The sequence below is a fragment of the Anguilla anguilla genome, chromosome 3 (genome assembly GCF_013347855.1).
Source record: "Anguilla anguilla isolate fAngAng1 chromosome 3, fAngAng1.pri, whole genome shotgun sequence".
In the NCBI taxonomy this organism is placed as follows: Eukaryota; Metazoa; Chordata; class Actinopteri; order Anguilliformes; family Anguillidae; genus Anguilla; species Anguilla anguilla.
The window spans coordinates 70,407,094-70,423,227 of record NC_049203.1 but is presented as its reverse complement, the minus strand read 5'-3'; the positions used below and the strand labels follow the sequence as shown (position 1 = coordinate 70,423,227).

The window sequence follows — 16,134 nt, the reverse complement described above, 5'->3', positions numbered from 1 at the left end:
TGTGTTTGGGGAGAGCGTAGAATCAGGAGGATCTGCATCTTCCACAGCCGTCTGTCTGTGGGATCCGGATGAAGCAGACATCCTTGTGACCAATCAGGAGTCTTCTTGGTGCATTGCTAATCCAGACCACGCCTTCACAGAACGGAACTGACCAAACCGCGCTCAAGCAACAAACGAAATAAATCACCTGCGCAGTGTGTTGGCTTCTGACAGATTACTGAAAATCCTCAGCACTGAGACTGGTAAATGGTAAATGGTAAATGGACTGCACTTATATAGTGCTTTTATCCAAAGCGCTTTTCAATTGATGCCTCTCATTCGCCAGAGCAGTTAGGGGTTAGGGGTTAGGTGTCTTGCTCAAGGACACTTCGACATGCCCAGGGCGGGGTTTGAACCGGCAACCCTCCGACTGCCAGACAATCGGTCTTACCTCCTGAGCTATGTCGCCCCAAATAAAGGACTAAAAAAGAATTATGCTGCCAAGGTGCTGATGATTTAACACTTTTTGTTTTGAGTGTGTTTTTCTATTTATTTATTTAATCCCTTATTTTCTCTTTTTCATGGATGCATTGGGATAAAGGCCTGAGAGAACAGGGGTAAAGCCCCTGGAGCAGTTGTTTGGGTTAAGGACCCAGCTCAAGGGCCCAACGGCAGAGCTGTCTCTTGTTGAGACCCAACTCCATCTCTCCAGATACAAGCCAGCGTCCCTATATGCCCACCAGGGCAAAATATTACACAATCTGCTTTTGGTGCTTCATATTCCCACTGTCTGCTCCAACGCTTTTTGAGCTTTTGGTAATATTGATGTTAATATGAATATGTTAGTTTATATTCTTTAAAATACACTCAGTGTATTTGGTGAGTTTTCCAGGGAGAACATAGTGAAGTACAGCATATTCTGAAATACAGTTGGATTTGGGGAGGAAGAACAGCCCCTTTAGAACGACCTTTGAACTCTTAGCATCAGTTTCGTTGAACTGCTTCCTGGTTAGAGTATTTTTATCATTTAAAAACTATTTTACATATATACACAGGCAAAGGAATCTGAAGCCACAAAATTAAATGATTCTGGTCAAATTTACACACTATGCTATGCAGTGAGATGAATGAGCATTCACACATAGGCAAAGAGACACTGTTGAGCTCAGGTATAATGGACAACGCACTGCAACGCTCCATCACATCATCACATCCAGAGAAACATCACAACTTCAGATTAACCACTACTGCATACACACTGGCATGTCATGATATCACTACAGGCTATACACTGGCATGTCATGATATCAATACAGCCTACACAGTGCAATGTCATGATATCACTGCAGCCTACACACTGGCATGTCATGATATCAGTACAGCCTATACACTGCCATGTCATGATATCAATGCATCCTACACAGTGCCATGTCATGATATCACTGAAGCCTACATACTGGCACGTCATGATATCAATACAGACTACATGCTGGCATGTCATGATATCAATGCAGGCTACACACTGCCATGTCATGATATCAATACAGCCTACACAGTGCCATGTCATGATATCACTGCAGCCTACACATTGGCATGTCATGATATCAATACAGACTACACGCTGGTATGTCATGATATCAATACAGACTACACGCTGCCATGTCATGATATCAATACAGCCTACACAGTGCCATGTCATGATATCAATACAGACTACATACTGCCATGTCACTATATCACTACAGCCTACACACTGCCATGTCATGATATCACTACAGCCTACACACTGCATATGTCATGATAACACTACAATGTACTGTACACAATAGCATGCAATGATATCACTACTTCATACATACTGGCTTGTAATGATATCACTACAGCCTACACACTGGCATGTCATGATATCAATTCAGCCTACACACTGCCATGTCATGATATCAATACAGCCTACACACTGGCATGTCATGATATCAATAAAGCCCACACACTGCCGTGTCATGATAGCACTACAATGTACTGTACATAATAGCATGTAACAATCACTACTGCGTACATACTGGCACATCATGATATCAATATAGCCTACACACTGGCATGTCATGATATCACTACAATATACTGTACAAAATAGCATGTAATGATATCACTACTGCATACACACTGGCATGTGGTGATATCAATACAGCATACACACTCCCATATATTATTTTAATTACAGAATATACAGTTTCACATCATGAGATCAATGTAGCATACACAAATCTCATAATTTCAGAATTCACAATCAAACATCACAATATTACTATGGTGTATGGTAGCACCATCTTGTGTGTCATATCAAGAAATCAAAACAGCCTACATATCATCACATCATGATAAAACTCCATCATATATACTCCCATGTCATGACATCACTATATAGTAAATCCACATCACAACATCTCCATAATGTGCAGTCACAAGTCATGACATGTATAGCATACACACGCACATGTCATTGCATTACAGAATATTATGCACACTTATATGTCAAGTCATGACTATGACACACACACTGAATAATCCAGTAAAACCACACACACTGAAAACTCAATATACACCTTTATTCAACACTTCTTCAATCCTGTGTGAATCTTTGTCAGGTAAAACTTTCAATGTTTTTTTCAAAGTTTTACCTGACAAAGATCAACAGAGGATCGAAACATTGTTGAATACAGGTGTATATTGAGTTTTGGTGCGTGTGCTTTACTGAACTGTTCATGATGCACACCCAGCCCAGCACCTGGTTTCATGTGCCTATATTCATTAGCATTACCATAGTGCACACACTGAAATGTCATGACATGACTGCAGTGCACACACACATATCATGACATGACTGCAGCATATATACTCACACTCAGCAGTATGAATGGGGCCCAGTGCGTAGCACACTGCCCCAGGGTGTGAATGAAGAGTGCGACTGGGCACATGGGGCTGTCCACAGACTTCCGGGCTCAGGGAAGAGGACTGAGATGGCTTTTCCTGCTGGGAAGAGTGGGTGTGAGCGTTCAGAACAGCAAACGAAACGGAAACAGCAACACCTTAAACGGAACAAAAATGATCCCACTGAAGTGACCCAAGTCACGGGAAGGATGGCGGACGTCTCCCCGCAGTAAGATGGCGGGAGAGTCCGCAGCCGTATGTACACTCAGTCGCAGGGTTTGGGCTGTCTGTGTTCAGCACTGCGGGTGTCGGGGGCCCCTCTATGCTCTGAGCGTCCGTGGGGGAGGGGTGTGTGGCCGGGGGCGTGGCCTGGGGCAGGGCCCGCCTCCTTTACGCGCACCGGTCCTCCAGGAGCTCGCCGCCGCCGCCGCCGTCGCCCCGCACCCGGATCTCCGTGGCGACCGTCGGCAGGGCCTCCTTCCCGTTCTCCTCCTTCAGTGGCAACTTCCTGCCAAAACAAAGCCCGTTTCAGGAAGTGGAGGCCCCGCCCGCCACCGACGCTTCTGCGCGTCTTTACTCGCCCTGCGGTCGCCGTGGCGACAGGGCATGGGCCGAACCACAGATCTGCGTTGACATTTATTGGACGAGACAACTGGTGGAGATGCTGATGCTGTAATGAAGTGAAGAGTACAGACTGAGTGGGAGGAATGATCTTTGCTTGCAGTTTCCTGTCTGAATTGTAGCACAGGGAAGTCTCCTCTCTCCAGGACGGCAGGGCTGCAGGGCTTTGCTTAGCTCAGGTTCTCATCAGTCCAGCCCTACCTGGACCACACAACTCTCCTGTGCTATAATCCCTTCAGTGTGTGTGTGGGCATGTGTGTGCATGTGTATATGTGAGTGTGGGTGTGCGTATGTATGTGTACGTGTGTGTAGGTGCGTTTTTGATGGATATGAAAATACCAGTGTCAATAGCCCCAAACACCACAGCCCTTAGCCCCTCCCCTCTCTACCAAACACTGCCCTTAGCCCCTCCCCTCTCTTCCAAACACTGCCCTTAGCCCCTCCCCTCTCTACCAAACACTGCCCTTAGCCCCTCCCCTCTCTACCAAACACTGCCCTTAGCCCCTCCCCTCTCTACCAAACACTGCCCTTAGCCCCTCCCCTCTCTTGCAGACGCTGCAATGCTTGGAGGCATGGCTTACTCTGGCTCTGTAAGGGGTGTGGTCTCATTGGGCTCATTCATTGGGCTCCCATCGTCCGTGTGAGCTATCCTCTCTTCTTCTGTTCGCATCTCAACAATGGGCTCCTTGGACCCAGTGCTCCTGCTCACACACAGCGACACAGCGCAGCCGTCAAAGACCCACACAGCTCTGCACAGCTACAGCTCTGCACAGTTAAACACCCCAAGCACAGATACAGCCATACAGCACAGCCAGAGAACCTCAGCACAGTTAGAGCCATACAGCACAGCTAGAGAACCTCAGCACAGTTATAGCCATACAGCACAGCTAGAGAACCTCAGCAGTTAGAGCCATACAGCAGAGCTAGAGAACCTCAACACAGCTGGAGAACCTCAGCACAGTTAGACCCATACAGCACAGTTGCAGCCATACAGCACAGCTAGAGAACCTCAGCACAACCATACAAAAAACCCACACTGCAGATATAAGAGATTGAAGGCAAATTGCCTGGAATTAACTAATTTTCAGTCCCTGTATAAGCAGTGGTAGGGGTAAGAGGGGCATTGAGGGGAAGATCATATATGTACTGAGCTATCCCACAAAACCAGGGCCTGGGACCCTATCCCAGCATTACTGATTAAAGAGTAGGGCTCCATAAGCAGGCTGTACCCAACAGTACTGATTACAGGGTCGCACGAATCTCTTCCCTGATCCTACAGTCACAGCACTGATGAAGCAGGCTGGATGAGGGTCAATGGAAAACAGGGAAAACACACACACACACTCACAAGCGCACACACACTCACACTCACATATACACACACGCACACATGCACACACAAACGCACACACAGACACATACATACACACTCACATACACACACACACAACACATTTATACAAACATTTATGAATAAAGAAGGATAGCTAGATGGAGAAGGAGGTGGAGGTAGAGCTATAGTAGTTTGGGGGTGAGTGAGTGCAGGTTAGGGGTGAGTGGGTGTAGGTTGAAGCTGGAGTGAGTGGTTGCAGTTTGGGGTTGAGTGGTTGAAGGTTGAAGCTGAGTGGTTGCAGGTTTGCGGGTGAGTGGGTGTAGGTCGGAGATGAGTGGTGTAGGTTGGGGGTGAGTGGTTGCAGGTTTGCGGGTGAGTGGCTGTAGGTTGGAGATGAGTGGTGTAGGTTGTGGGGTGAGTGGATGTAGGTTGGGGGTGAGTGGTTGCAGGTTTGCGGGTGAGTGGCTGTAGGTTGGAGAAGAGTGGTGTAGGTTGTGGGGTGAGTGGCTGTAGGTTGGAGAAGAGTGGTGTAGGTTGTGGGGTGAGTGGGTGTAGGTTGGGGGTGAGTGGTTGCAGGTTTGCAGGTGAGTGGCTGTAGGTTGGAGATCAGTGGTGTAGGTTGTGGGGTGAGAGGGTGCAGTTTGGGGGTGAGTGTGCGCAGGTTGAGGCTGGCTTGGAGACACTCACAGGTAAGCGGCTTTTCCCTCCTCCAGTTCTTTGCTCTTGCTGCAGGTGGCGCTCTTCTTGCCCCGGAGCTTCCTGGTGATGCACATGAGCACGCCGCAGCGGCGGAGGAAGAAGCAGCACACGTCCACGCCCACCAGCAGGAGCAGCAGCGCGGCCACGCCCAGCGCCACCACCGCGCCCAGCCCCAGCCCGCTCAACACCGAGTCTGCTGGGACGGGAGAGAGGGCGAGGTCACGCCCGGCCAAACTCTGCCATGCCCGGCCAAACTCTGCCACGCCCAGCCAAACTCTGCCACGCCCGGCCACACACTGCCACGCCCAGCCAGACTCTGCCACGCCCAGCCACACTCTGCCACGCCCAGCTAAACTCTGCCACACCCGGCCCACACTCTGCCACGCCCAGCTAAACTCTGGAACGCCCGGCCACACTCTGCCACGCCCGGGCCACACTCTGCCATGCCCAGCCAAACTCTGCCACGCCTAGCCACACTCTGCCACGCCCGGCCAAACTCTGCCACGGCCAGCCACACTCTGCCACGCCCAGCCACACTCTGCCACGCCCAGCCAAACTCTGCCACGCCCAGCCAAACTCTGCCACGCCCGGCCAAACTCTGCCACGCCCAGCCACACTCTGCCACGCCCAGCCACACACCCCGCCATTCCCTGCCACAGCCACTAACTGAACGCGACATTCAGGGTTCAGGCTTGTCTGCTTCACACGCACGCAGTGAGCACTGCAAACATTAAGTGCCGAACCAGAGCTTAAAATGTTTAAAAATGGTTTAATGCCTAAATAAAAGCAAGGCTCTCATTGTGTTCATACAGAACACCCACTGGCCATGTATTCCCATTAAAAACGTCGTCTGTGTTTTAATTCCTGGTTCTGGGAGCAGAGACAGCCGGCCACATGCCGTTTGATCGATTTCCCCCTCGGACGAGAAGGCTTGTCTTTATTGGTTTATCTTTCTCACTTCATTTAAATGCAAAAACGAGTGGAAGCTGGGGGCTGGGTAAACACATTCAGCCCTTTCAGTGGGAGACAAAAGGCAGACTTTCTGCAAAGCCAACGGCCTTTCCCCGAGAATCAATCTCTCCTGTTTCCTTTCTGTACCCAATAAGAAAAAAGCTGAAAACGAGTTTGATTTTTACCAGCCTGCGGTCTAGTGTGATAAAAAGCTGGCATATTAATGAGCTCACACAAGCGCCCATACCGTGGAATCAGAGAACACTACAGTTTCACCACTAAGCTCACTCTACATCCTCACACATCAAACAAACTAACGGCCATAGCATACTTTGCCCTTAAATCTACGTGTCACATGCCAGTGTGACACACCTGCGCGGGAGATGTGGCAATCCCAGGAGTGCTGAGCTGAGACAGGTAAGGACAGGTGTGTAGATGCAGAGAGAGTGGAACTGAGACAGGTAAGGACAGGTGTGTACATGCAGAGGAGCTGAGACAGGTAAGTACAGGTGTGTAGATGCAGTGGAGCTGAGACAGGTAAGGACAGGTGTGTACATGCAGTGGAGCTGAGACAGGTAAGGACAGGTGTGTACATGCAGAGGAGCAGAGACAGGTAAGTACAGGTGTGTGGGTGCAGTGGAGCTGAGACAGGTAAGGACAGGTGTGTACATGCAGGGAGAGTGGAGCTGAGACAGGTAAGTACAGGTGTGTACATGCAGAGGAGCAGAGACAGGTAAGTACAGGTGTGTAGATGCAGTGGAGCGGAGACAGGTAAGTACAGGTGTGTACATGCAGAGGAGCTGAGACAGGTAAGTACAGGTGTGTAGATGCAGTGGAGCTGAGACAGGTAAGTACAGGTGTGTACATGCAGAGGAGCTGAGACAGGTAAGTACAGGTGTGTACATGCAGAGAAGCTGAGACAGGTAAGTACAGGTGTGTACAGGCAGAGGAGCAGAGACAGGTAAGTACAGGTGTGTACATGCAGAGAAGCTGAGACAGGTAAGTACAGGTGTGTACATGCAGAGGAGCTGAGACAGGTAAGTACAGGTGTGTACATGCAGAGGAGCTGAGACAGGTAAGTACAGGTGTGTAGATGCAGTGGAGCGGAGACAGGTAAGTACAGGTGTGCACATGCAGAGGAGCAGAGACAGGTAAGTACAGGTGTGTACATGCAGAGGAGCAGAGACAGGTAAGTACAGGTGTGCGGGTGCTCGTACCGGTGATGTCCGGTCGCTGGGGCATGGTGAAGTGGTAGTAGGTGGGCTCGGACAGGCCCTTGATGTTGCGGGCGGTGATCTCCACCTCGTAGCGAGCGTTCCACTGCAGGGGCTGCAGCTGCACAAAGTCATTCAGCCCCGACACCAGCTTAGTCATCCAGCGGTCCTCCCTCTCCTGCAGAGTCACACACAGGCCATTCAACAAGTCACACACAGGCGGTGTTCAACAAATCACACACAGGCCACGTTCAACAAATCACACACAGGCCAGTCAACAAATCACACACAGGCCACGTTCAACAAATCACACACAGACCGTGTTCAACAAATCACACACAGGCCATTCAACAAATCACACACAGGCCGCGTTCAACAAATCACACACAGGCCGTGTTCAACAACTCACACACAGGCCATTCAACAAATCACACACAGGCCATTCAACAAATCACACACAGGCCATTCAACAAATCACACACAGGCCATTCAACAAATCACACACAGGCCGTGTTCAACAAATCACACACAGGCCGTGTTCAACAAATCACACACAGGCCGCGTTCAACAAATCACACACAGACCGTGTTCAACAAATCACACACAGGCCATTCAACAAATCACACACAGGCCGCGTTCAACAAATCACACACAGGCCGTGTTCAACAACTCACACACAGGCCATTCAACAAATCACACACAGGCCATTCAACAAATCACACACAGGCCATTCAACAAATCACACACAGGCCGTGTTCAACAAATCACACACAGGCCATGTTCAACAAATCACACACAGGCCGTATTCAACAAATCACACACACCAGATTCAGCAAGTCACACACACCCACACATAAATACATACACTATTCATGCACGCACACCCACTCATAAATACATACACTGTTCATGCACAAATCAACACACACTATAGCACTACATATAAAAAAATGCATGGATGCACATGCACATGTTTACAATAATAGAGCTAGTGCTCTTTAGTATCATATGGAGCTTGAATAATCATTGGGTTGAAAACAGAGGCCTATGCGCACAGTACAGTCTTCCTCCATGTCCCTTATCTCCAGTCCATTAGTAACGTCTGTGGACTGGCCCACTATACCCTGCATTGTATTACTGTTTATAACAATGTAATACTGTTAATAACAGATTACTGCTGTTTATAACAGTGTAATACTGTTAATAACAAATTACTGCTGTTTATAACAGTGTAATACTGTTAATAACACATTATTGCTGTTTATAACAGTTTATTATAGACATCTACTCTGGCTGAGTGTCAGACTTTGATGTACCCTGATATGATTTCACCATGGCAACTGTGCCTCAATGAGGAAGCAAACCACGTAAGAAGTACAAGAGATCTGTTCCCCAACTATTGTGTGCGTGTGTGTGCTCCTGTGTGCGTGCGGCTGTGTGTGTGTGTGTGTGTGTGTGTGTGTGTGCTCTGTGTGCGCACACCTGTGAGTGCGCATGAGCGCGTGTGCGTGCATGCGTGAGTGTGTGTGCGCATGTGTGTGCATGTTTGACTCACCATCTTGTATTTGACGATGTACTCCAGGATGGGCATCCCCCCATCATCCTGCTTGAACAGGCCCAGCCTGTAGGCCTTCCCCACACCCCTTTGACCCTGCACCAAGGGGGGGCTGGGTTCTCCTGTGGGGGGGTGGACTACGTGTCAGAAACACAGAGAAACACACAACACTCCCACACCTCTACAGTCTCATACCACACACTCACTGTCTTATACAACACACTACAGTCTCATACCACACAGTACAGTCTCATATCACACACTACAGTCTTATACCACATACAGTCTCATACCACACACTACAGTCTCATACCACACACTAGTCTCATACCACACACAACAGTCTCCTATCACACACTACATTCTCATACCACACACTCACAGTCTTATACTACACACTAGTCTCATACCACACACTACAGTCTCATACCACACAGTACAGTCTCATAACACACTCACAGTCTCATATCACACACTACAGTCTCATACCACACACTAGTCTCATACCACACACAACAGTCTCCTATCACACACTACATTCTCATACCACACACTACAGTCTTATACCACACACTATATTCTCATACCACACTACAGTCTCATATCACACAGTGTTACACCAGCAGACACTAAGCATGTCAGGGATGAATTTCAGTATAACTTCAGTATAATCAGCCTACAGCACGTGCACAGTTCCACACACAGCCTAACAGTAGTGTCCTCCACAAAGGTGAGAGCCACAGCACGGACTGTTACGCTCAGGTAGCAGTGTGCACACAGGCCTGAGGAAGAGGAGGAGGAGGAGGAAGGAGACTCACGGATGGGCAGCGTTTGGAAGCTCTCCGCACGGCTGAACTCGCCCTGCCCCTTCCCGTTAACGGCTGCCACACACACCTCGTACGTGCTGTTGGGTTCCAGACCTGCCAGCTGCACCATCGCTGCAGAGACACACACACAGTGCATCAACACACACACACACAGCACAGTGCATCAACACACACACAGACACACACACACACACAGTGCATCAACACACACACACACACACACACACACACTGCATCAACACACACACAGACACACACACACACACACAGCACAGTGCATCAACACAGACACACACATACACACTCACATACACAGAGACACACACACAGTGCATCAACACATACACACACAGCACAGTGCATCAACACAGACACACACACACACACACAGTGCATCAACACACACACAGACACACACACACACACACAGCACAGTGCATCAACACAGACACACACAGTGTCATCGCACACATCAAGCTTGAGTTTGCATGTCAAAGTCAAAGACATATTTAGACTGAATACAACTCAGACAGACAGGGTACGAGCATAGAAATACAGCAACATCGACACCGACAGACTGAGCAACTAAAAAAGACATCTGCTTGATGTTGATCAACGTATTTACATAACAGCAGTTGCTGCAGCAAAGCCAAAGCGAGCTTAAATGGCACAGGTCTGTAGAGGAGGAAAGTACCGGGAGCACTGCAGTACAGCAGTGTTTATAAGACTCCAGGCTGCTCTGCAGTACAGCAGTGTTTATAAGACTCCGGGCTGCTCTGCAGTACAGCAGTGTTTATAAGACTCCGGGCTGCTCTGCAGTACAGCAGTGTTTATAAGACTCCGGGCTGCTCTGCAGTACAGCAGTGTTTATAAGACTCCGGGCTGCTCTGCAGTACAGCAGTGTTTATAAGACTCCGGGCTGCTCTGCAGTACAGCAGTGTTTATAAGACTCCGGGCTGCTCTGCAGTACAGCAGTGTTTATAAGACTCCAGGCTGCTCTGCAGTACAGCAGTGTTTATAAGACTCCGGGCTGCTCTGCAGTACAGCAGTGTTTATAAGACTCCGTGCTGCAGGCTGCTCTGCAGTACAGCAGTGTTTATACGACTCCAGGCTGCTCTGCAGTACAGCAGTGTTTATACGACTCCAGGCTGCTCTGCAGTACAGCAGTGTTTATAAGACTCCAGGCTGCTCTGCAGTACAGCAGTGTTTATAAGACTCCAGGCTGCTCTGCAGTACAGCAGTGTTTATAAGACTCCAGGCTGCAGGCTGCTCTGCAGTACAGCAGTGTTTATAAGACTCCAGGCTGCAGGCTGCAGGCTGCTCTGCAGTACAGCAGTGTTTATAAGACTCCGGGCTGCTCTGCAGTACAGCAGTGTTTATAAGACTCCAGGCTGCAGGCTGCAGGCTGCTCTGCAGTACAGCAGTGTTTATAAGACTCCAGGCTGCTCTGCAGTACAGCAGTGTTTATAAGACTCCAGGCTGCTCTGCAGTACAGCAGTGTTTATAAGACTCCAGGCTGCTCTGCAGTACAGCAGTGTTTATAAGACTCCAGGCTGCTCTGCAGTACAGCAGTGTTTATAAGACTCCAGGCTGCTCTGCAGTACAGCAGTGTTTATAAGACTCCGGGCTGCGCTGCAGTACAGCAGTGTTTATAAGACTCCGGGCTGCTCTGCAGTACAGCAGTGTTTATAAGACTCCGGGCTGCTCTGCAGTACAGCAGTGTTTATAAGACTCCAGGCTGCTCTGCAGTACAGCAGTGTTTATAAGACTCCGGGATGCAGGCTTAAGCAGAGCTGGCCTGTACCCCTCTGCCTGAAGGCAGGTGCTTTCATCATTTTCACTTGAAGCAGACCTGTTGCTAATCTTCAGTGTGTGTTTGATGAAAATACCCAATCTCCCTCTCTCTCTCTCCTTCCCTCCCTCCCTCCCCCTCTCCCTTTCCCTCCCTCCCTCTCTCCCTCCCTCCCCCCATCTCTCTCTCTCCCTCCCTCCCTCCCCCTCTCTCTCTCTCTGTGCTGTACTGGTGTCTGCCTTTTCACAGGGCTCAGTAAAGCCAGACATTGAGCATTACTGGTGTGGTCTTAAAATGTATGAGTCATTACTGCAGTTCTAATCAGTTACATTGGATTAAATGATAAAAGACTGCAGATTTTATTTCTGTCTAATAATGAGACTCATTTTCATTCATTCTCAGTATAAACATAATCTGAGCATAACACTGACTCTTACATCTCTCCCTGTATCTACTAATAATGGATGTAAACGTTTAGCCCTGGGAAGTGCCAACAGGCAAAAGCTCCAGGATGTGTTCGCATGATAGGGTACCAAACAGCTACTAACCGACTCACTGTGAGATTGACGCAGAGGTTAGTTAGCAATTACCTAATAATTAGCGCTCTTTAAAGAGAAAAAAATGTTCTATGATAATCAGCCATTTTTTTTCTCTAGAAAGGGTGGAAAAACTCTAATGCATAATCATGAATTTTCTCTCCATCAGTGAATGCAACAATATTTCAGGCAGCATAAATGTGTGCAAAAGTGTTCATAAATATTCATTAGAGACAAATTAGCACTAATCAGCAGTTTCTGTATAAACAGTAAATAAGCCAGTCCTTCAGTCGAGCCTCAGCATTCCATTAAAGGGGAAACGCGCGGGCTCTTCTGTTCAGAGAGCTATTCAGCTCTACCTGGGCAGAGCTTTTAAAAGGCGATGCAAATTAAACGTTCAAACGCAGAAAATTAATTCAGAACAACACGTTTAATCATCCCGCTTCTAACACCACTTTTAAATTGGCTTTGAAAAAGCTGCACTAAAGTGAAATGGCCTTGGAACCCAGAGCCACTCCACGCGTGTCAGGAGGGCTGGACAGTAAAGTGCAGACACGCTTCCAGCGGTTTACAGGGTTCACAGCCAGTGCTGAACAGCTCCGCGAATCTCAGCTCAGGACAAATCCTGCTTTTGTTTTTACTGACTAAGTGCGCCTAAAAGTGTTTACTGTAAAATATATTAGAAAAGCAAAAGGGAATTGTGAATATTTTATCTGCTCCTTTCCTTCTGTTTCTCCTTACCTCCATTTCACATCCTTCCCTCATTTCTCTTTTTCATTGGATTATCCTTCCTTTCCTTGGCCCTGCGGCTTGGTCTTTGTATGATACAGCACGATTAGGATGAGGACGGTGATGTGGCAATTCTGATAATGATGAGGGTTATGATGAACATGATGATGCTGGTGTTTCAGAAAGAAATGATGATGACGGTGATGATGGCCGGTGAGGATGATTATGCTGATGATGATGACGGTGAGGATGATGATGATGATGATGATGACGGTGATAATGGCGGTGAAGATGATGATGATGATGGCGGTGAGGATGACGGTGATAATGGCGGTGAAGATGATGATGATGACGAAGGTGCCTCAGACAGGGTACTCACTCTCGACTCCGTGTGACGGGACGTCCCTCCAGTGGGGGGCGCCGGGGGTGCGGAACCTCACCACGTAATGGGCGATGGGGACCCCGCCGTGCGACTCCGGCGTCCTGAAGGTAACGGTGGCCATGCGCTGAGACACGGAGCTCAGCCGAACCACGGAGGGGCCCGAGGGAACGTCTGCAGCAACAGCGTTTACACACAGCAGTTACACACACACAGCGTTTACACACACACAGCGTTTACACACACACAGCGTTTACACGCACATAGCAGTTACACACACACAGCGTTTACACACACACAGCGTTTACACACAGTGTTTACACACACAGCATTTACACACAGTGTTTACACACACACAGTGTTTACACACACAGCGTTTACACACACACAGTGTTCACACACACACAGCGTTTACACTGTTTACACACAGACACACAGCGTTTACACACAGTGTTTACACAGACACACAGCGTTTACACACACACACACACACAGCGTTTACACAGTTTACACACAGACACACAGCGTTTACACACACACACACACACAGCGTTTACACAGTGTTTACACACACACAGCGTTTACACACAGCAGTTACACACACACAGCGTTTACACACAGTGTTTACACACACACACAGCGTTTACACACAGTGTTTACACACACACACAGCGTTTACACAGTGTTTACACACACATACAGCATTTACACACAGCATTTACACACACACACAGCGTTTACACACAGCAGTTACACACACAGCATACACACACACAGTGTTTACACAGACACACAGCGTTTACACACAGCGTTTACACACACACCCACACACATTACATTACATTACATTACATTACATTACAGGCATTTGGCAGACGCTCTTATCCAGAGCGACGTACAACAAAGTGTATAACCATAACCAGGAACAAGTATGACGAAAACCCTAGAGAGAAGTACCGGTCCAAGTACAGGGAACAACCGCATAGTTCAACTTGGACCCTGATGGTTAAACTGATTAACACTAACAACGAGAACGGCAACAACGCAATCTATGGAAAAATAAAAATAAATAAAAATACAATTAGTCGTTAAGACAGGCGCATCAACTAAGTCACCTATGAAACAGCTGCCTAGTTACAACCCTAAGTTTAGTCATTTACAGGGGGGAAGGGAGGGATGGGGAGAGGTGCAGCCTGAAGAGGTGGGTCTTCAGTCACACAGCGTTTACACACAGTGTTTACACACACACAGCATTTACACATAGCAGTTACACACACACAGGATTTCCACAGACAGCATATACACACAGCATTTACACACACAGCATACACACACACAGCGTTTACACAAACATTCAATCACAATGAAACCCAGAAGAACGTCACAAATAACAAGACGAGAAAAAAGAAAAAGAAAAACTGCAAAATGTGCTGCTAAATAAGATACAGCATTGGACCACTTCCAGTGGTTTAGTGAAGAACTGCGATGGACTTTATGGACTCTAGACTATATATACACAGACAATAATGTGAACAAGGATCTTTCAGTGGAACGTAAGGTTTTACCCTTCAAAATAGCACAAACACATTTTCACACAAACACACACACTCACACATACTACACACACACACATAAATACATACATACACAAACACGTATACGTGCACATGCACACACACACAAACACACACACGTATATGCGAGCGCACACACACACACACACACACACACAGGCACACACACACGTATGTGTGCACACACACACACACACACGTATATGTGCACACATCTACTCATGAATGCACAAATTTCAGCCCTTATCAGCAGCTGACTCAATCCGCATATCAAACAGAAAACTTCCTTTCATCAGCGAGGGCCACCAGGGTTCAGCTAATCAAAAGCGTCCTCTCCACCCTGCAGGAGAGCATCCAGAGAGGAGAGGCTGTTCCTCCCTGCTCAGCACAGCCTCACACACACACACACACTCATAAACACACACACACACACACACTCACTCATAAACACACACACACTCACACACACTCATAAACACACACACACACACACACTCACTCATAAACACACACACACACACACACTCATAAGCACACACACACACTCACTCATAAACACACACACACACACACTCACTCATAAACACACACACACTCACACACACTCATAAACACACACACACACACACTCACTCATAAACACACACACACACACACACACTCAAACACACACACACTCACTCACAAACACACACACTCACTCACACACACACACACAAACACACACACACACACACACTCACACACACACACTCATAAACCCACACACACACACACACACACACACACACACACATAAACTCACACACACTCACACACACTCACTCACTCACACACAAACACACACTCACACTGAATCCGAAAGCGCAGCACAGATGCCTGCAATGGCTGCACGTCACTGGCTAACACTGCTGCAGTTACGCCCCAGGCCTCCAGGGGGCACTACTGTCCAACAGCCACACTGCCATGAGCGCAGGAGAACGGAGGTATGGAGGCGCACTGAAACCGCAGTTTAGG

General features: G+C 48.0%; 1 protein-coding gene across 4 annotated transcripts in view; it reads right to left on the bottom strand.

Moving 5' to 3' along the window:
• Window positions 1-499: 499 nt before the first annotated feature.
• The window catches only part of LOC118224407 (neural cell adhesion molecule 2-like), an 89,486-nt gene continuing 73,851 nt past the window's right edge, over window positions 500-16,134 (bottom strand). For 2 of the 4 annotated variants that reach the window (XM_035411930.1, XM_035411932.1), the window contains exons 12-18: window positions 13,544-13,717; window positions 10,099-10,218; window positions 9,281-9,402; window positions 7,729-7,903; window positions 5,549-5,756; window positions 4,110-4,229; window positions 500-3,415 (exon numbers count right to left, since the gene is read on the bottom strand). In XM_035411930.1, the coding sequence (XP_035267821.1) occupies window positions 3,298-3,415; window positions 4,110-4,229; window positions 5,549-5,756; window positions 7,729-7,903; window positions 9,281-9,402; window positions 10,099-10,218; window positions 13,544-13,717 (1,037 nt within the window). In that variant the 3' untranslated portion in view covers window positions 500-3,297. The remainder of the gene's footprint in view (window positions 3,416-4,109; window positions 4,230-5,548; window positions 5,757-7,728; window positions 7,904-9,280; window positions 9,403-10,098; window positions 10,219-13,543; window positions 13,718-16,134) is intronic. The other 2 variants (XM_035411931.1, XM_035411933.1) reach the window with 2 other exon arrangements.